Genomic DNA, 21,524 nt, shown 5'->3' on the forward strand with positions numbered 1-21,524 from the left:
GTGCCGGAGCCACAGAGTGGAACTAGAGCTGTGCTGGGCCGGTTTTAGCTGGTTACATGAATGGCGTGCAACACTGTGCACCCCCATAGTCCGTTCATCACATTTGTATTCTGAGTGATTTCTATAAAACATGTATACTTTGGACTGGCTCCTAACTTGGGTCCAGTGATGTAGAATACCCTACACAAAGTGGGTCTCCTACTTACAGACAGGCACCAAGGGGCAAATAAAACTAAAAATCTTTTTTAATGGACTTTTTAAATGAAATGAGCAAAATTAAAACTAAGATGCCACGTGTCTTGAGAATGGCAGCCCTTTGGTCTGATTAGGATATAAAATGGTCCCCCAAAGGCACAAGACCTCTCTGCTCTGTCTCTCTGTCTCTGACTCTCTCTCTCTCTCTCTCTCTCTCTCTCTCTCTCTCTCTCTCTCTTCCTCCTTTCTCCCCTCCTCCCTCCCTTTCTTTTTCAGATACTTCCCGCCATAATGCTTCACCACAGGCCCCAAACAATGTGTCCACGGGGCCCTGAGAGGAAGCATTCTAGACTGGGACCCAAGATAAACCTTTCCTGTTTATGAGCTGACCAGATTATTTTGTCACAGTAGTGGAGAGTTGACTAACACATCCTTGGGAAGGTTAATGATTGGGAGAGGCACAAAAAACACTTTTGTTTCTTGATGTTACACAATGAGGTTCAAATTTTTAAAGCACAGCACTCGTGATCTGTGTATTGTAGAGGTAGAATAAGGTAGAAAAGACCAGTGATTAGATTGGCTTATCTGGTCATTTACTTAAAGCACTGTTTGTATTGCCTAACCCAAGCATGACTTCACTTGCTACCTAGAACAGAGTGACCTGGAGGAATAGCTGAAACAATGGCTCATTGCCCTTAACAACCTGCCCACTGCCTCCTCATGTCTATAAAATCTTGCTTGCTTGCCAGCGCCACCTTGTGGTTTTAGAGGATAAAATGAGACTTCAAACTAGATCTGGCATCAAAGCCCAGAGACATCTCCTCACTTCCACCCACTGCCATCATAGTGCTTATTCCAGAAAGACTCCTGAAACAGTTCGAATGAGAACGCCCCCTAGAGGCTCAGATGTTTGAACACTAGGTGGCGCTGTTTGGGGAGATTTCAGATGTTGGCCTCATTGGAGGAAGTGTGTGCCACTGGAGGCAGCTCTGAGATACTCCAATGCCCTTTCCACTTTTTGCTGTGGTTGAGGATGTGAGCCTTCAGCTTCCTGCTCCAGCACCACACCTGCCTGCCACCGTCCCTCCCCATCAAGATGGAACAGTAAGTCAAAGTGAACCCTGCCTTCTATAAGCTACCTTTGGCCCAGTGTATTCTCACAGTCACAGAAAAAGAACTAATCACAACTACATTTCAGTAAATAACTTTACTTTTTAGTGAAACCTTATTTTGTCCCCATGGTGTAGCCAGATTTAATGGGACACATAAATATATACCTAATACTTATTCCTCACACTTGTGTCATTTGCACTAACACCTATCGGTATTGTGTGCACAACTCTGACAGCTAGCTTCACTAGAGCAGTTAACTAAAGTCACACTTCCTATTGATTTAGTAAATGCATATTTTTTTTCTCCAGATGGGGTTGCTCTGTGTAGGTCTGGCTGTTCTGGAACTCGCTCTGTAACCGAGGCTGATCTCAAACTCAGGGAGATCCACCTTGACATGGATCTTCGTCCAATAAACAGCAGGAAGCAGTTTGGAGAAAACTACGCCCATATTCCCAAATGTTGTTTATAAATGTTTGTTTACATATAAAGGGGGATATGATAAAGAGATTTGCTTTGGTATGGATCTTGGTCTATTGATGAAAATTTAGGGTCAATCTTGTTATATGTATATTTCTGCTCTTGATTAAGGTTTTGTGATTGTGTAGTTCATTTTTAAATGTAATGTACAATTAAGAAATATAGGTTAATAGTCATCTATAACAGTCAAGCTTGTAGTCATATTAGTTAGATTTTCTAAATATATAGGGATATAGTTCAGTTAGATAGGTATTCTTCAAATCTTTCAGAGACCTTCAGAATATGGTCTGAATGTTAATTGTTTTAATGTTACTCTTAAATGTTTTAAGAATTTAGGACTTTTCATGACAATGAGACACATATGCTCCTAGAAGCACCATTCTACTTCAAGAGGATGATGGGCATCAAAGAGGCTCCTTATGGAGTTGGTTAGCCATTTGAGCATGAAACTACTCTTGCCTGGACTGCTTGATGAACTGGACATGCAGGACCCACAGAGAAATGACTGCTGAATTTGCCTAAAGGTGAGACAATCCTTCAGGGTTCCTGCATCATGAAAGAGTCTGCACAACATTCTGCAGGGCACAGAAGAAAGTCACTGACAAACTGCCAATATAGGCAGAACTGTCTTTGAAATTTCCTGCTTCATGAAAAAGTCTGCTGGATACTATGGGCCTATAGGCTGAAGATGGATACCCCAATGATACAAAGAATTTGTGGTGACTGACCAGGCAGCGAGATGTCTCTGTCAATTCTAGAGTTTTGGAAGTTGTTTACAATGTATTTCCTGTTTACTTAGGTAATATTATATCTTTCTGGAGTCTTTGATAGAGCTGAAGAACAGATAGAAATAATAGTTTTCCTTAGTTGTGATAAAAGATAAAGTACATATAAATATTTTAACTGTAATTATTGCTTAATACCTGTTTTGTTATATTTAATTTTACTATGTAAAAGATAAAGCCTTTTTTATTTAAACAGAAAAGGGGAGTTGATGTGGGATTCCCCTCTGTATGCTGTGAATTCCATTGGTAAATAAAGAAACTGCCTTGGCCTGTTGATGGGGCAGAACTTAGGTAGGCGAGGGGGGAACTAAACTGAATGCTGGAAAAAAGGAGGCAGAGTGAGAGGAGAAGCCATATAGCCCTGCCAGAGACAGATCTCGGAACTTTGCCAGTAAGCCACTGCCTTGTGGCGATACATTGATTAATAAAAATGGGTTAAATTAATATGTAAGAGTTATTCAATAAGAAGCTAGAGCTAATGATCCAATGGCAACTTGTTTTGGGTCATTCTTTTGAATTCAAAAAGGCTCCGAGCTCCAAATACAAATTCTCTCAATGCAGCAAGTGCTGTGTTCCCATATGGCCAGAGGGTGGCACCAGAGGTCAAGACTTGGTCCAAGGCTTGTCCTTTCTTCCAGAGAACAGGCCTATTAACGTCTGCCCCTGCAGGCCTGCCTGGGAGCAGGGGAGCCCCAACTGCTGGTGTGGGCAGAGGGGGGCGGAGGACGCGCCAGGGGAGAAAACAGAATGTGATGCTTGCCTGTGGAGAGGAACCAAGGACAAGGACAGCAGGAGACTGGGATGTCATTGGGATAATGGGGCCTGCATCAGAGCGTGGGGCACACAGGTGGAGGGTCACCATAGCAGAGGCAGGGCCACCACCCCTCTCGTTTGGTCATGAGGGAATTCCCCCAGAGGCTGGAGAGCTTGCAGTTCGGGTGAGAAAGTGACCTTTTGTCAGCTTTTACTGGTCCATTGCCTGAGACAGCCAAGAGAACAGAGCTGTGGGAAAGAGAAGGGTCTCAGGAATCTAAGGAGGAAAACCTGACACGGGAGGCCCAAGAGGGCTGTCACCAGCACTGGGGGGGAGGTCTCCAGGTTGACGTCATTTTTGCATGGTGACCTCATTCCCTTACCAATCCTGCAAACTCTGCTACACTGCACTGTTTCAGATGCACCGGATGCGCAGTGGTGAACATGAAACTTACACCGCAGTGGGGAGGGGCTGGACAGGCAACTTACACAGATAAACTAACACCAAAAACCAAAAGGGGGAAAGAAAAGCTTTGAAGAAAAAAACAAGGGAGGAGAAAGAGTGGGTAACCAGGAAAAGGGATGCGCAGGGTAGTGTCCCCCCAAAGTGTCTGAGTAGAAATCTAGAAGCAGCGAGGCAGGGTATGGAATTCCAGACAGAGAGCAGCCAGGACTGAGGAAGGAGGACACAGCAGGTAGATCTTCAGACATCTCACTGGTGCCTGCAAGCAGCACCCTGGCTCTCCAGTGTGAGGGCTGCCACCGGAAACCAGGGAGGCTGGACTGGCCACCCTGGCTGCGTGGCCAAGGGGCTAAAAGAGGAGGTTACAGAGGAACACCACTCAGCTGACTGCTGCTGCCATTCAAGACAGAAATACAGGAAAGCAGGGAATGGGTCAGGAGGGTTGATGAGACTTGTCTGTGGCGATTCAGAGGCTGGGGAGTGGACAGTGATGTGGGTGTTCTCCTGAAGTCAAAGGAAGGCAGTACCACTCACTCCAACAGAGAAGCATGTCGCTGTATCACATGTGAAGGTATGGCAGGGGGAGTTCTGCTTGGGTCCAGCTCCATCCGTGGAGAGAGGGTGTAGACAGCATCGCATGTCTGTGGAGTTTGCTTCCTCGGTTTTATTCTGGTGAGTGGGCACAGGCCTTCTCTTCCTGCTGTATGGCGTGGTCCAGGACTGAATTGTGCTGACTGGTTTTAGGAGAAGAGACCAAGGGAAGCAATAGGCAGAGGAAAAATCCCAACCCCAGAGTCATTTACAACTGGTCAGGACATACACATGAGAAATCCAACCCAAACTCGTAAGCAAAGGACAGCTACCTGCCCATGCAGCTAGACAGGCCACTGAAGTCACTCACAAGCAAGAAGACAATGTAGTGACCTGGCCTTGACCTGGGTGTATAGATGGCTGTGGGATCCCATGTGGCACCACACCCTAGGACAGAGGTAGCAGTAGATACAAGACAAAAAGTAGGGGCGAGATGAAGAGAGAACCTCGAATCCAACAGGCCCAAACCACACGTACACCGAACCTGTAAAATAAAGCGTCCAACACTTTGCTTTCCTTGAGAGCAGATGTGGGTGTTGCTTCTATCAGCAACAACAAGCACTAGAATAAAGGGACGTGATATGGCTTTATCCACCTACCTCCACTCAGTTGTATAGGACAGGGCAGTGACCAACCTCTTTGTCTAGTATTAAATATATGGCATGAGGTTAAATGTCATGGTCACCTTAGCAGGACACTTTCTGCTTGTTCCCCTAAACAACTGGGAAAGGGGCTCAATAAACAGGTGGACCCAGAGAAAATCCAGCCTCCTGCCACTCTGCCATTAAGTTGGGAAAAAAATGTTAATTAGACAGGGGGAACTAGCCAGCAGCCTGCCTTATACTACACCTAGAAGAGCCCCTTTTTTTTCCCATCCCAAGAAACCCAAGCAAAATGCAGTTACTACTACAGTTTGGATTTAGACCATCCTCCAAAGGCCAATGGGATAAGACTTGGTCTGTGGCACTACTGAGACCTTTAAGAGACAGGGCCTTCTGGGAGGGATCCAGATCATTGTGGGCGTGCTCTGAAAGGGTGTTATCAGGACCCTGGCCCCTTCGTTTCCCAGCCACCATGAGATGGACAGTCCTCCACCTCATGCTTTTACCATGACCTAGTAGCTGGATGCAACAGAGGCCAAAACCATGGGCCAAGACAAATGGTCCCTTGATTTAAGTTAATTATCTCAAGCAGTTTGTCTCAACAACAAAAGCTAACCCAGAGACTTCAATCCAAGATACTTCACTCCTCCCCTACGCTTTAGGCGCCACCATCAAAAGTAAACGTCATTCAGATGACATAGCAGCAATGACAGAGACAATAACTGCAGAGTACCCCAGTCCCCTGTGGACTGAGTCTGAGACTCCCACAAAGTGGCAGCTGAAAACCTTAACTCTGGGGTCCCCAGTGCCTATGACACAAGATGCCATGCTACTAAGGACACAGACTCCAGGATACGGGCACAGACAGCAGGAAAGAACTCTCTGCAAGTGAACTTCCAGGCAATGGAAATCACACGGCAGCCAACGGAGTGAGTGTTGACCGAAGTGTCGCACACTAGACAGAGCCCGGATGCCACTTCCGCTTTCAGAAACTTGGTCAGCACGTGGGAAGTTTCCCACGTTCCTATTAGAGGTAGCTGTCTCCTTCTGAAGGGTTTTTCTGTTCCTTGTCCAGAGCGGAGGAAACCCAGGTTCTCAGAAGGGCTTCTGCGGAGCTACCTTTCTGAGAACTTTGGTTTCCTCTGCTTTGAACCCTCGCTTCCCTCACACAGCTGCAGATACAGAGGCTGAGGAGGTGTCAAGCAACACACCGAAAACAACAACAACCTATTTTATGAGCTCAGGGCCAGTCCTTTGTACCAAGCCACCCGTGGGCTGTGTGATAGACTGAATGAGAAATGTCCCCTACAGACTCAAGCACTTAGTTTCCAGTTGGTGGGCTATTTGGGGATGCTTGGGAGACATGGCCTTGCTGGGGAAGTCTGTCACTGGGATCCAGCTTTGTGGTTTCTTTTAATTATTTTGTTTATGAGTGTTTTGCCTGCATGTATGTCTATATACCGTGTGCATGCTGTGCTTGCAGAAGCCAGAAGAGGGTGCTGGATCCCCCACAGCTGCAGTTGTTACAGATGGTTGAGTCGCCGCCGCGTAGGCACTAGAGATTGAACCGGAGTCCTCTGAGAGAGCAGCCAGTGCTCTTGGCCGCTGACCATCTCTCCAGCCACCCCAAACCTGGGCTTCCAAGTTTCACAGCTTTTTACCATTCTCCGTTCACTCTCTTTGCTTCTGGCTTGCAGTTTAAGATGTGAGCCCTCGGCGTCTGCTCCGGCTGCCATGTCTGCTGCCTCCTCCTAACATCCTCCACCAACCACTCTTTTCCCGCCAGAACTCCAAGCCCATTGAACCCTTCCTTCTATAATCTGCTTTGATCATGGTGTTTTAGCAGCGGTGAATTCGGGGTGGGAGTCCTCCCTTTATCTGCCCTCAAGATGTTGTCAGTCCTCTCTGCTGCATGAAAGAAACAAGCTGGGCCAACACGCCCATGTTTGGGGTTAGGAGGGCAAGAAAGACACCTTCGAATACAGCTTGTTTTAAACTGAGGCACACCCTAAAGTACAGAAATCTTCAGTGCACAGCGTGGTGCATTTAACCCACATATAAATGCTATCAGCTCCGGGCAACCATCCCCATCTCTCACTGCTGATACTGCAGATTCGTTTTGCAAGTTCTTGAATTTGTAATAAAAACAAAGTACCTACTGCAGAGCCTTGTGCCTACATCCTTGCATTCAGTGTTGTTGAGATTAATCCGCTGTGTGGCAAGCAGCCCTTTGTTTTATTCTTCCACTGTGTAATAATCTGCTGTGTTCACATAGCGTGCACTAGTTCACTCTCCTGTCAGGGTACACGCTGGCCATTTCCGGTCTCCAGCAATTATGAATTCGTGGCTTCAGTGGGCATCCGCACTTTTATTTCTCTTGGGTAGAAACCAGGAGTGAAAGGCTGGCAGGCATGTGGCCAGTTGTAGCAGGATCTGCCATACAGACTTCGGGTCCACAGCTTCAGATTATTTTGGTGTGGCAGCCTCATTTTCTCAAGTACAACCTGAAAGGCGGTCTGGGCTATGGTGTAGGCAGACTTCACTGCCCACCTGAGACAAGTACACTAGCTTTAAAGCTCTGCTTACCTGCAGAAATAAACCATCCTTTCCAACCAGGGCTGGCATCCACTGTACCAAGAAGCCGTGTACTGGGCTGGAGAGATGGTTTAGAGGTTAAAAGCACCACTGCTCTCTTCCAGAGGGCTCAGGTTCAATTCCCAGCACCCACATGGTAGGTAGCTTGCAAACATATGGAACTCCAGTTCCAGGAGACCTGGCATCCTCTTCCAGACTGGAACTCCAGTTCCAGGAGACCTGGCATCCTCTTCCAGACTGTGGGCACCAGGTGTGAACATACACTCATGTAGACTGCATATACACACACATAAAAGTTTTTTTAAAAAAATGCTAGGTGGGTGTGCGTAGCATTTATGATTGCTACCCTGCCAGCACGTGATTGGTGTTGATGCTGAATGTTCCCCGTCTGTCTGTCTGTCTGTCTGTCTCTCTCTCTCTCTCACACACACACACACACACCTAAAGGTCCCCAACAGGCAGTCACCAAATAAACATTTGATCCTCCTTCCCCCATGAAGTTCTTTACAACTTGACACCCGGTAATTAATTACTTCCCTCCTGCTTTAAGTCGAGTGGCTGCTTTCGTGTTTGTCACTGCAGCCGGTGGAGAAATCCAGGGACCATGGAAGTTAGCCAGAATTTCCCAACACAAGTTCATAGAACGTAAAGGTGGCTTCCGACAAAGGAACCTGGGCTACAGAGAAGGCAGCTGGCAGTGACCAAAGGAGGCCCCACGTTACATTGTTTGAGTTCTGTTACAAAAGACATCCGATACATATTGTTAGTTTAAAGCCTGACTTAGACTCACTGCCCTGTAGCCAGCAGTGAACTCATCAGACCCCGGCATGGAGCCACAAGCAGGATATCCCTCCATAGAATTCACCTTCATTGAATACGGCCTGTTGTCCAACCAAGCTTCCAGAAGGTCTCAAGTGGTCAGAACCAGGCCCATCCCAAGGAAGTGGGCACTGGGCAGGGAGAAGTGCGTATTCAGGGGGAGCTCAAGGAACAGAAGGTGTAAAGGGGCATCTCGTCAACAAACCTGAACACCATCCCTTTTAGGAGCACAGCCACGATACTTGCCCCAACAATCAGCAGAGACAAGATTAAACGAATGTGCACACAGAGGCTCTGAACCGAGGAGAGAGGCTGGGAACACAGGAAGGGTCACTTCTTTTATTATCCCAAAATGCAAAGTATTGAAGGCACTTGCAATAACATGGAGGGGGCGGGGAAAGGGAGGAGCAGAAAGCCAAATCCACCTGGTTATTACCCAGCCTGGAGAAAAAGAAAAGCTACAGGGCCAGGTCTGAAGCCAGCCCACTGTCCTCTACAAAAGATAAAATTTCATTCTAGAGACAATTAGGCAATTACGAGTACATGAGCAAGGGAAAGGACTAGCGGTCACGAGTTAGTGGTTCTTTAAGGAACACATTTGGCAGTGAGGACACCCTCAGGGCCCCTGCTGGAAGAGGTCTCGGTACATCTCGATGAGACGAGCGGCCTCGCGCTGGCCAGAGAGCAGAGCACCATGGGTGGTGGAGTAGTACTTGCGGTGCGTGGCCTCACCGGAGAACAGCACCTGCATGGGCTAAGTGGGAGGAAGTGGAGGTGAGGGTGCAGAAGCAGCAGAGGCAGTGGGCTCCCTGGCTGCCCTGGAACCCCTATTCTTACAAGGCAGACACGAGTAAGCACGATGCAGGTGTCCTCCACAGGATGAAGACTCCCACCCACCTCGCCACCTTCCCAATCCTTCCCCATACACCCATGCCTCAGTTCCTTGTCCTAAGGCTGTGAGCAGTCCTGGCTGTACAGTCCCAAAGGCTCCATCTTCCTCTTAAGAATAGCCCTCCTAAGCCTTTTATTTTCTTATCAGTCAGAACAGATTTATACCACCTACTTCTGAGGCAGGCTGTAAAGATTAAACTATGAGTGTAAGCACTTAGAATCTGGAAGAGTGTAAACAGCAAAGTCAGGTGGTGATTTAACAAACCTTCATGGAGCCCCTACTAGGGTCCAGGGACTGTTCTGGGCACTTGGATGAGAAAAGGTGACCAGGCTGCTGCTTTGTGGAGCTTCCATGCTGGTGGGGAAGCCAGACACGAAACCCAGTTACTAAACAGTGTTGTATGTGATGATAGGTGTTAGGTGGGATGCTAAAAGCCCAGAAAAGAGGTTCAATGTCTGGGAGACCCCCACAATGCCTCTTGGAGGACTGGACCTTGGCACTGTTTCTCAAAGGATGCTGGGTGAGTAAACAGGCGAAAGGAAGTCAGCCAGAGGGAAAAATCACCACACCGCAGACGGTGAGTTCTCTGGATTAGCCCAGGCTCAATCTCAAGAAAGCAGGTATCTCAGTGAGTCCAAGGACAGTTCAGCTTCTTGCACACCAAACTCGAATGTGAACTTCTCTAAGACTGCAGTGTTGAATCCTCCAAGTCTAGACCAAGAGCATACACCCCTAACGAGCTCCCAGGTGAGCTGTTCCCACCAATAAGGAGCTCGGGGAGACTGTTAAATGGAAAGACGGATGGGCTGTGACCAAGCACAAGCTGCCCACTACCACGCTCACCCACTTTCTCTTCTCTCCTTAGTTAAGCCCTGGTTCTTCTGGTTAATGTTTCTTTGCTTACTTGTTTGTTTGTTTTGAGACTATGTCTCAAAACATAATAGCCTGGTTGGCCTGAACTCCTACCTGCCTCTACCTCCTGGGTGCTGGGATTAAAGGCGTGCACCACCACTCCCAGCTCAAGTCCTAGTTCTTAACTGGTTCCAAAGTCATTCAAAACAAAAATGACATGGCTCGGCCTCTGTCAGCAATGTGTAATCATGTAACTACGTTCTAGTCAATAAGCTTCAGATGTACTGCTGTCTCAGCCCCAAGAAGTCCCCTTTCTGGTCCGTGGACTTTTCTTCCTGTTATCAGTCGAAGACATAAGAGCCATTGTTCCTGCAGCCCTCTTAGACCAAGGTGACTGACCATGGCAGCCAGGCGTTCACGATGTTTGGTCCTCCCTCTAGCCTGCAGATTGTCGTTCAAATTCTGCTTTGCTTTGTTTCTGTCCCGGCCAGAGGCCTCCTTTGTAGGACAATGCCCTCTCTGAGAACAGCTAGGCAGACACACCTTAGCTGACAGAAATCGCCATGGATAACTCCAAAGAACTGCTTTAAATATAATTGCTGCATTTTAACATTTAATGTATGTGCACGCTTAGTGGACAGAGTTTACCATTGGGAGCATCTCTCTCTCAGTGTTTAACAGTGCATGTATGCGTGCGTACGTGCATGCGCGTGCATGCACACCATCAGGTAGAATGGAAATCAGAACAACCTGCAAGAAACAATTCTCTCCTCCATCTTTTCCATGAGTCCTGGGACTGAACCCAAGTCAGTCACCAGGCTTGGCAGTGGACTCCCTTGCCCACCAAGCCATCTTTCTGGCCTCAGATTTATAATCTTCTTGACGTAGAGTTGGCCCAATTTGGGGGAGGGCAGTATTCTTAAGTTTTACTTTGCCTTAAGACAGGGTCTATGTTATCTCAGACTCGCCTTGACCTATGTAGCCAAGGATAGCTTCAAATCTCTGGTCCTCCCTCTCTACTTCTCCAGTGCTATAGAATTATGGGTATGCACCACTAAGCAGGGTTTCCGAGGTGCCGGGGATAGTACCTAGGGCTTCAGACACGCCAGGCAAGTATTCTACCAGCTGAGCTACAGCCCCAATTTTGTCCTCTAAAACATAGTAAGGAAATATTGCATTGCTGTCAACAGACCATTTGTGCTACATAACCCAATGTGGGAACCATTAGGCACATGAGGCTGTTGAATTTAAAATGTAAGTATTACAACCAAGAAACCAAAACTTTAATTTATTAATTTAAATTCTACTTAATTAATTCAATCTAGCTGTGGCTGAAGGCTTATTGTCTAGCACAGCAAGCAACGATTTATGCTCAAAAAATATTAATTTTCTATATGATTCTACTTTTTTCTTCCAGATGTTAAGTGTCTAATAACTCATTTTCTCTTTCACTATGGGAGTCACCCCCACCGCTCTTCACTGTGGCAACCTCACACGACCCCAAGCCTTCTCCCCGAGACTAGACACATGGAAAACACCCCTCACAAGGCCTGTCCTCACCATTCACAGCCCACTCACCGCTGTCTTGGAGCTCTCTGTGTAGGGCAGGGGCTTGGCCAACTTCTCCACATCTGCCCCACTGGAGCCCACCTGTGTGTATGAATAGGAACCTCGGAAGTATGGGTTGCTGCCCCAGGATGAGCGCAGGATTCGTCGAGGTTTTGGTATATTGGGGTTCCCTGTTGGGAAGTCAGAAGAGCCAAGACAAGGGAGCATAAGAAATGACTACATATGGAAGGTACTCCAAGACAGACAATCTCCCTCCCTCCTGGGCTCCAGAAGGTTAAGGCAGCTAGGAGGCAGGTATAAAAGATTGTGAAAAATGAGGGGGACCAGGCTCAAACTGTATTCCCAACTCATTACTTCCTGGTGACCCCCAGAAAACAAACACTGCTTATCTCAAGGCCTTGGTTTTCCTACTTTAAAGTATTTGGGGGGGTGGGGAGGTGCCTCCGTGGTATATCTCATGGTTAGCACTCATGAGGCCCTAGGATCGATTCCCAGCAGCATTTAGATCAACTTCAGATACTCATATTTTTCCTTTCTTCCTAATATCAAGGGCTCCTGGGAAGTTCTCCTGCAACAGCGGGCAGGAAATAAGCAACTAAAACAACCAAAGACACTGGGTATGACAGCAGCATATGACTGTGGTTCCAGCACTCAGGAGGCCAAGACAAGACGATCTTGAATTCAAAGCCCAGTCAGCTACAACCCAATGAGTTCTAGGCTAGCCTGGGCTATACAATAGCCAGGCTGGGCATTACAAAAAGCAAAAAAGAAAAAGAAGAACCCTGTCTCAAAAAAAAAAAAAAATCACTATCAGAGAAAAACAAATCTACCTCTGCACAAGATGTTATGCAATAGGAAGGCCATCTCATGGTGATGGCGACACACGTCCTTCTCACCATGAAGTCCTTAGTGGAAAGAGTCATCACTCTGAGTCATTCAAACTCCAAACAGGGAGTGACAGCAACTGAGGTGACAGGCTAAACATGGATCCCAATAGGACAGCCCCTTCCGTACCACAATGCAGAAAGGGTAGACCTGCTACAGACCTAGGGGTTGAGAAAGCAGCCAGGTCCCAGGGAGCAGCACGGACACAGGACCCACCTGTGAACTGTCGCAACATCTCTGTGCAGATCTCAGCCACGGCCTCATCATCGCACTTCTCCATGACGAGAGCCTCCTCCCCACAGATCCAGCCACTCAGCACGTGGCCATAGCGCTCTGGTGGGTACAGGACATCGAAGCCACAGATCTTGCGGTACCACAGCTCAGGTGGGTAGGTGAGGGTACAGCTCTCCGCCTCATCCTCCCACACAAACTGCAGGCTGTTGCACTCAGGGCCCCAGAAGGGCTCCTCGAATTCAAGGAAGATCTTGTCGGTGGTACCGATGCCCAGGCGGTGGATGGCAGCCACCTTCTCCGTGGGCAGACACGGCCTAAAGAAACTGGTGTACTGCCGCTTGAGCACGCCCAGTGAAACCGTCACAATCACGTGGTCCGCTGGGATCACCTCACAATCCTCGCACTCCACGACCACCGGCCACTGCTCATCCTCGTCCCACCTCCCCTGCTGGGGACTCTCTCCACTCTGGCCACCCTCCCCAGTGTCGTGATTGTGGTCACCCTCACCACAGGGCTGGATCTCAGGACCCCGGGGGCGAGCTGAAGCCTGGTCCCAGTGGATGCAGCGGACAGGTTTCCCCAGCTGGATGACATGTGGGGGGATTCCCTCAGCCAGCAGCTCCACAACTCGCATGAAGCCCGAGGGGATGATGTGATGTGCGCCAGGGATCTCCGTCCATTCTCCGAAGGCGCTCAGGGACACCTCATCTATGCTGTGGGAACTGCTCTCACAGCTTTCCACCTGTGGAAAGACCCAGAGAGAAGCCAGGTGATGGCAGGGCTGGGCCAGAGAACCAGAGCTCTGAGCAGCACGGCCCTCTGGACCCAGGCTCCCCCAGAACTGGTCTTTATCACTCTCGCATCTAAACTCCGCAGCAAAGATACCTTCAGGTACTGCTGGATCATGGCGAGCTTCAGGCGCTTGGTGGCCTCTGTGTCGTCAGGGTCATCCCTGATGCGATTGCGCACCTTCTCCCGGGTGAACACCCCAACGCTGTTCTGACTCTCAGCATTGACTGGTTTACCATGCCGGAAGAACTCCTGGGTCAAGTTATAGACCTGCCAGAGAGAGTCCCAGAAACTGAGCACTCTGACCAACCTCCACAGCAAACAGGGCCCAACTAGAGAGCCACCTGCTCCCAGGTGTCCCTGGTGCAACTGTGGCTTCAGCATGAAACTGAGCAGGGCACCTGCCCCAGTCAGCCAGCTCCTCACCTCCAGGCCTGTAAGAGAGGTGCAATGGACCCATGGCTTTCTTAGGGACCCTTACTAGAACAAACTGCAAACATCTGGGACCTGTAGAACCTGGAAGAAGGAGCTGCCTCTTCATGGGCTGTGTGCATGTCTGCAAGGGCCCACATTCCCCTGGAGAATTTGGTCTGTACACGTTACCTTTTCCAAGAACCAAGTGTAGGAAACTCACCCCCTGCAGATACCCCCTGCTCAGATCTGTAAGAATCCCTTCATTTTGCCTGATGTACACGAGGTTAGAGCACAGAAGGGAGCATTTCCGGAGGCTCCAGCGATCCAAGAGACAGAAACCACCCGGCAGCCATTTCTCAGCCAAAACACCAACCCACTCCTTATCCACAGTGACCATCAGTCCCTTGAAGCAGGGTCCTTCTGCCTCCCCTACAAGCTGTCCCATAATCCCCCATCTTCCACAAACACTGAACAAGTCTACTCCTAGACAGGCCCCAGCATTCACTCAGCATGCATGTGTGGGCTCCACACCCCAGATGTAGTAAGGAAAAGGAAGTCCTCAGCCCTGCCCATACCCCAGCTGATGAGACACTCTAAGGGGATTTCTACATGGCACGGATAACAAGGAACCCAGGAGTGCTGAGGTCAACCCAGGCAACCCCGACTCGTTAGGAGACACAGCACTGGCCATGAGAGGTGAGAACGCTACAGGCAGAGAGACCTGCGCACTCAAAGACAGGGGTGAGGCCGTCAAGAAACCTGAAAAGGTTGTGGGGTGAAGAGGCAGCAAGAAGAAGAGTGTAAGGAATAAATGGCCTTGGAAAGGGAGGCGGGTGCCAAGGAGGAGGGCAGCAGGATCCCCACCCCCTGCTGTCGTTTCTGGGGCTATAGCAAAAGCGAGCTTCTCAGCTGTGACCCCTCGTGGCCAGGCTGACTAGTGGTTAGCTCCCTCCTTAAAGAGCATCTGGATTTGGCCAGAATTCATGGGAGAGAAGTCTGCTCTGCACTGCAGCCCCAACACAAGCCCCAACAGTCAGCACTGTTCATGAGCCTCCACACGAGACAGGCGCATAAAGATGCCTCTGCAGCACAAATTACAGGGAAGAATATGGGCGAAACTGTCAACTTGTCCTGCCTACAATCACAAGACGCTAGATGGCCAGCAGTAGCTGGAGTCTCAGCAAACTCCTCCTGCACGATTACTACCAAGAACTTGAGCTGGGGACTCTCCTCCTCCTCCCTCGGTTTTCCCCTAACAGATAAGCAACACGGTAACTAATATTCAGCTCAGGGTCACTGGAGACCACAAAATCCAGCTCAGAAGTAGCAAATGTCACCATCACTAACATGGTATAGGTCTACCATGTGGGTACAGTATCCTCCCACACATAAAAGGAGGGTACGGATGGGACAGGCCTTGGACCACTACACCAATACTTAAGTGCTTTTCATTGGGATTCCCCTGTAACACTGGGTAGTAGGTACAGTCATGTACATTTTACAGATGAGAAAACTGGGGGTCTTAGAGGCCCTATACCTTAAGGGCTCAATATTCTACGTGTAAGGCTGGCGATATAGCTCAGTGGGAAAGCACTTGCCTATCACAGGCAAGACCCTGGGCTCGATCTCCAGCACTGAGAAAGGAAAAAAACAAAGACAAAGATGGCTCAGTGAGTAAAGAGCTTAAGCATGAGGAGCTGAGTTCGAATCCCCAGCATGCGTCGATTCCTGAGAGGTCAGAGCCAGGCAGATCCTGGGGGGTTCACCCGCCAGCTGTTCCAGCTGAAACTGTGAGTTTCACATTCACTGAGAGACTCTGTCTCAAAATGTAAGGTAGAGAGCAATAGAGGAAGACACCCAACAACGCTGACTCTGAGCTACGCGCACAATCACGCGCACGCACACACACGTACACCATCCAAATGTACACACATGAATGGCCCTTCAGAGTCATTGTTGCTAGTAAAGCCACCCTCAGGCACAGTTTCACAGGCTTTGTTCAGAATGGTTGCCACCACTAACTAAAAGCTATACAAGGAAATCCTGACCTTTCCCTCTTCCTTCAGTCCCTAAGCAGCACAGCAGTTTAACAACCAATGTATCCACTTTATTTTCCACAACTGCCACTTTTGGTGTTCAGAAGTGAAACTGACCAACAGGAAGCAGAACAAGTCAGGACCACTGAGAGTCATTGTCAGAAGGTATCCACATAGTCAGGCATGGCTGTACACATCTGTAACCCCAGTACCCGAAAGGTGAGGAAAAAAGAATCAGGACTCTAAGGCCAGCCTTGGCTATATAGCAAGTTTAAGGCCAGGTTGAGCTGTTTGGGATCTATTATTTAAAAATTAAAAAATAAAAACATAAGTATACATGCTTTATGTTATAGCCAAGAACCAGTGTGTAGACCAGCGAAGGCCACTTAGAAGCATCCAGGTTACTATCTGATCATTGGTAGTCTACACTTTGTGAGTGAAAATGAACTATGGAGCTACACTCATGTCACTGTTGGTGCACACACACAAAACAGAGCGTGCACATCCTCCGTGGGCCAGGGGCCTCTACACTTGTTGGTGCACACACACAAAACAGAGCGTGCACATCCTCCGTGGGGCCAGGGGCCTCCACAATAAGTCCTCAGCAGCCATGTGCTGACCTGGACTGGGCCATGACATGACAATAAGAAAGTCAGACCTGTACTTTACCTCATTTGTCCAGTGCAACTTATAGCACTACTGAGAGATACTAAGAATACTTTTCTAAAGCATGGATGCATCAATGGGGTGCAGTGCTGCTACTTCTAATAATGGACTGCGATACTAACCAATGAAATAAGAACAACAAATACTCTGAGGATGGATTCTCAATATAGCAACCACTAGATACAGTAGCAATTGGGAACTTAATATCAGTTCCTGCATAGCCTCACTAGCTACATTTCAACTACTCGAGAGCCACAAGTATAGAAACTAGCACACTGGAAAGTGCAGGTCCACACATTTCCATCCGTGCAAAGAGTTCTCCTGAACAATGCTGGTTACACAGAATTTCAAAAATATTATTAGAATACTAATTGGTATACTAATAGATATGTTACTTGAATTAAAATAATAACCATCAGGGAATTGAGATCAATGCACAAAAATTAATTTTATTGCTATATACGAGGAACAACTAAGACATGCTTTTAAAAAGTGTTGGGTGTCCATAAAAAACCATAGTGTCAATTGTCACAACCAAACACCTAGTGAAGTCTAGCAGATGACATTTAAGGCCTTTTTGAGACAATCTATCAGCATCTTGCCTACCCCAGCACTTTTGCATCATATCCCCAAACTGTCCTGGCGTTCCCTTTACCTCGTTGTATAAATCGCTGAATTCCTCAACCACGTCCTTGGGGATCCGGCGGCCACGGTTGGTAAGGTAGCAGGCCACGCCATTCTTGGAGTAGAGGCTGATGCGGCCCACGCTGCGCTCCCCATCTGTTGTCTCTTCCAAAAGGCCATTAGCTTCTGCTAGATGGTAGATAGGATTCCCATGGGACCCATGGATCCAGGTGGCTCCCAGTTCAAAGGTGGCGTGTCCTGGGTGACAATAACAGACCCTTAGAGGGGCAGAGGTTTCTCCAGAGAAGGACAGGACTCCCACCCACAAATACTCAACAGGGCAGGAAAGGACTTGGGAGCTTGCTCTGACAAACAGATAAAGCCTATCACCTGATAAAGGACCATCACCTGAAGTCAGATGAGGTGACCAGCAGGGAGCAGCCCTGCCCATAGTGACTCCTGGATGTGTCCACTCTCACCTCATGCCATCAGTCAGACATTTCTCCTTCTAGTCCACCTCCCCAGATCCCTGATTCTCGTACATACAAGAGGACCTACTGTGGGTATCCACCAGTATTAGTCTAGCTCCTCAGTACCCCATGGCTCTGAAGTCTGACCCCTTCTCTCAGACAGAAGATGCCCCCCTTCTCAAACTTGTAGAACAGAAAAGAGAGGACAATTGCAATTCAGAGCATTTTCCCCAGGGGTGAGGAATACAAACAAGATCTCCAGAGAATGTTAAGCCCTGAAGTCCTTTTACAGGGTGGAGAAGGAGGAAAGCAGACTCTGAGATTCTGTTGAGGAGGGTTGAGGAGCAACCTGGATCCAAGATGTAAGAGCCCTAGGAATCCATCCTCCCTCCTCTCTCCCAGTCAAACCAGCAGGTCTGAGGTAGCTGCCTCGGCCCTGAGCCTCAGTTTCTTCTTCAGATGTTACAAAGTTCTGAAGCCACTTTCCCTGCCTAGCTTCCAGAGAGGTTAACATGGTCCTAAGAGCACAAAGAAACAACTGGTGGTGTTTGCTTTTGCAGGCCAGGCTCAAAATCCATATGGTCCATTTCCTGTCAACTTCATGGTAAGTTCTCCCACCCTTGTGTGCACACCCTTGACAAACTGACTGTGCACTCCCCCCAGGCTCCTGACCCAGAACTTGGGTGAGACTGAGACATGCTCTTATTAGCAGAATGTGGCTGTAAAAACCCTGCAGCTTCAGGGGCCTCAAGACGCCTTCCTTAGTTAGCCTTTCTATTGCTGTCATACAACACCATGACTAAGAGTAACTGGGGGAGGAAAGGATTTGTTTTAGCCGACTCCACTTCACAGCCCATCACTGAGGGAAGCCAGGACAGACCCTCAAACTGGGCAGGAACCTGGAGGCAGAAGTTGATGCAGAGGCCATGGAAGATACTGCTTCCTGGCTTGTTCCTCATGCTTGCTCAGCCTGCTTTCTTAGAGAATCCAGGACCACTGGCTCACGGTGGCATCGCCTACAGTGAACTGGGCCCTTCCACATCAATCATCAATCAAGAAAAAGCACCCCAGACCAATTTGGTGTGGGGGGGAGAGGTTAGTTTCAAAATGACTCCAGCTTGTGTCAAGCTGACACAAAAGTAGTCAGCACAGGGGCCTCGTGGCTTCTACCGTCAACTTCTAAAATAATAACTATGGAAAAAAACCACAGGCTCACCTTGCTGGGAACATAAGCCTAGACCAAAGCCTATACCCCCTACCACACATGAGGATGAGGGCATCTTAGAGATCCTAACCAACTGACTCTGGACATGCAGGAATCAGGCAAAGCCCGAAAAAGACCCACCTACCTGAGTCCTGCCCCCACTTCACCCCACAGATTGTGAGTAAATAAAAAGACGTTTTAAGCTGTTTCATCTGAGGTGGCTCGTTCTGATACAGTCTAAAGAGGGCAGCACTGCCCCTCACCCCAAGAACTGGGCATGCGCTCCTTATCTGCATGCCTTCCCTTTCTTGGGATGTTTCTAATTAAACTATCAGTTACTAAAAATAGCCCTGTAACACGAATGTGCCTAAAACTAGAAAAAGCACAACCTCATGCTCCAGCTCACAAGATAAGGACAGACACGCACAGGCCCCCGGGTATAGGGTAAGCAGGCAGACTGAAGGCCACCAAAAGCTGAAAGTCTAGGACCTTTGCAACAGAAGTGTCTGTTCTAGTTTGAACTCCCAAAGGGAGCAGAGGAAGAAGAGGGAGATTATTGTTATCGCTATTATTAATAGTAAAGTTTGTTTTTAGACCATTCTGCACATGTACACAATGCAGTACCAACCACTCTCCCCTCCCCGACAAACTCCCCTCTAACACTCACGACTATTCATTTTGTTCTGTGACCCACCCGGACTAACCAAGACTCTCTTGTGTGACCGCGGGTTCAGAGCTACTGCTGGGGCCTGGTGGGGTCGTAGTGGAAATGACTCAACACAGTAGGCTCCCTTTCCCAGAGAATGAACAGCCAGCAGCTCAGAGATAACGGGGTAAACACTGACCCCTGGCACAGGAGGAAGTTCCAAGCCACACAGAGACTGGGCAGGTCAGAAGCAAGGAGACACCTTTCCTGTCTTCTCTAGGTGGTCCTCAAATGTGAGCAGAGGTGGGGAGAGAATTCAGGCCAGGGTTTGCCAGCAGCTGGGAGGATCAGAATAAGGCCTCTGTTGAGGATGTCTCTGCCACTCCATCTCTACCGCATCTGTACTTCCAAAGGGCACCAGGTGCCAGCCCATGCCCACTCTCCTCACAGCATGTGGTGTCCTCTGAGTCTCTGGATCCCTGTTCTCACTGCTGACAGCGACATGGCCACTATGCCATGCTGAAGCATGTCAGTCTACACACTGGGCCCTGGGGCCTGCCTATCTGCATACACCACAGACCCTGTACAGCAAGCTCTCCCCATCTCCTTCACATTCCTCATTCCACACCACCTGTGCCCTCCTTCTTCTCTGCCCTCCCATCAAGCATTCAGTCACCCCACACCTTCCCTGCACAGGGACTGGGCCACCTATCTCCACATCTTCTGTTTGGATATCAGACTCTGAATACACCCCAAGAATCCTAAGTGTGACTGCTCTTTTCTGAGGCTGCCAGCCAGCCAATCAACAGCGAGTAAAGCGCTGGGGCTCGCTGGCTGCCCCAGCTTTATGAGCATTTGGATGGTACTTTCCTTCTTAGTGCCAAGAGACAACCTAGTTTGTGCAGGAAAAGGGGAAACAAAACCTCCTATGTGCCTTCCAGGAATGGCTCTAGGGGAAGATACTTGCATCCTCACTAGCTCTACAAGGAAGGGAAAAGGCCCGAGGGTGTCCTTGATATTCATGGATTCTCAGCCTGACCACCTATCTAAGCAAGCAAGCACATAGGCTCTGTGCGGCAAATACAGAATCCTCTAGAGGCGCAACTGCAGTGGCTCACGCCTGATACTTCAGTACTCGGGAGTCAGAGAACTGGAGGATGAAACCCTGTCTCAAAACAGAAGGCAAAGCTAGGGAGACAACCCAGTTGGTAAGGTGCTTGCCATAAAAACATGATGACCTCAGTTAGATCCCCCAAAATCCATGTCAAAAAACCCAGGCAAGGTAGTGCACACCCATAATTGGCCGAAGCAGGAGGACCCGTAGGGCTTGCTGGTCAGTCAGCCAGTCTAGCAGAATAACTGAGTTCCAGGTTCAGTGAGAAACTATCCCTGCTCTCTAGAACCCTGGCAAAGTCTCCCTACCCCAGGGGCACGTCTCTTATCTGGCTGCTTTCTCCGGGGTCCTCACTATTTACAACCTGGACTGAGACAATCCCAAGACCACGCATCACTCACAAGAAAGCCTAAATCCCTCTTCCACTGCACCAACCTTAGTTCCTGTTGCCTGGAATTCAGTCATGATACAGTAATTCATACTAAAAACTAATGATGTTTAATCAGAACTTACACAGCCTCCCCTCCTGTGACATTAGAAATGAGTCCCCACAGTCCTCAGATAGTTTGACTCTTTGAGTATGCCCTCTCCAACAAACATCGTCCACCCCAAGTGTTGCACCAAGACAGCATTCTCTAAAAATGGAATGTTGGTGCAAGAGGCAAAAGAAGCTTCTGGAAAATACCCACATAGGTTGCATGATCAAACATTTATCCCAAGACCAAATTAGTAAGAT

General features: G+C 48.6%; 1 protein-coding gene across 4 annotated transcripts in view; it reads right to left on the reverse strand.

Annotated features, from left to right (window-relative positions):
- Positions 1-8,718: 8,718 nt before the first annotated feature.
- The window catches only part of Smox (spermine oxidase), a 32,374-nt gene continuing 19,568 nt past the window's right edge, over positions 8,719-21,524 (reverse strand). For 2 of the 4 annotated variants that reach the window (XM_050134330.1, XM_050134331.1), the window contains exons 3-8: positions 17,386-17,612; positions 13,711-13,884; positions 12,808-13,567; positions 11,716-11,876; positions 9,550-9,639; positions 8,719-9,147 (exon numbers count right to left, since the gene is read on the reverse strand). In XM_050134330.1, the coding sequence (XP_049990287.1) occupies positions 9,010-9,147; positions 9,550-9,639; positions 11,716-11,876; positions 12,808-13,567; positions 13,711-13,884; positions 17,386-17,612 (1,550 nt within the window). In that variant the 3' untranslated portion in view covers positions 8,719-9,009. The remainder of the gene's footprint in view (positions 9,148-9,549; positions 9,640-11,715; positions 11,877-12,807; positions 13,568-13,710; positions 13,885-17,385; positions 17,613-21,524) is intronic. The other 2 variants (XM_050134333.1, XM_050134332.1) reach the window with 2 other exon arrangements.

This window comes from Alexandromys fortis, unplaced genomic scaffold (genome assembly GCF_014885135.2).
Source record: "Alexandromys fortis isolate MF-2015 unplaced genomic scaffold, M_Fortis_MF-2015_v1.1 scaffold_6, whole genome shotgun sequence".
NCBI lineage: Eukaryota > Metazoa > Chordata > Mammalia > Rodentia > Cricetidae > Alexandromys > Alexandromys fortis.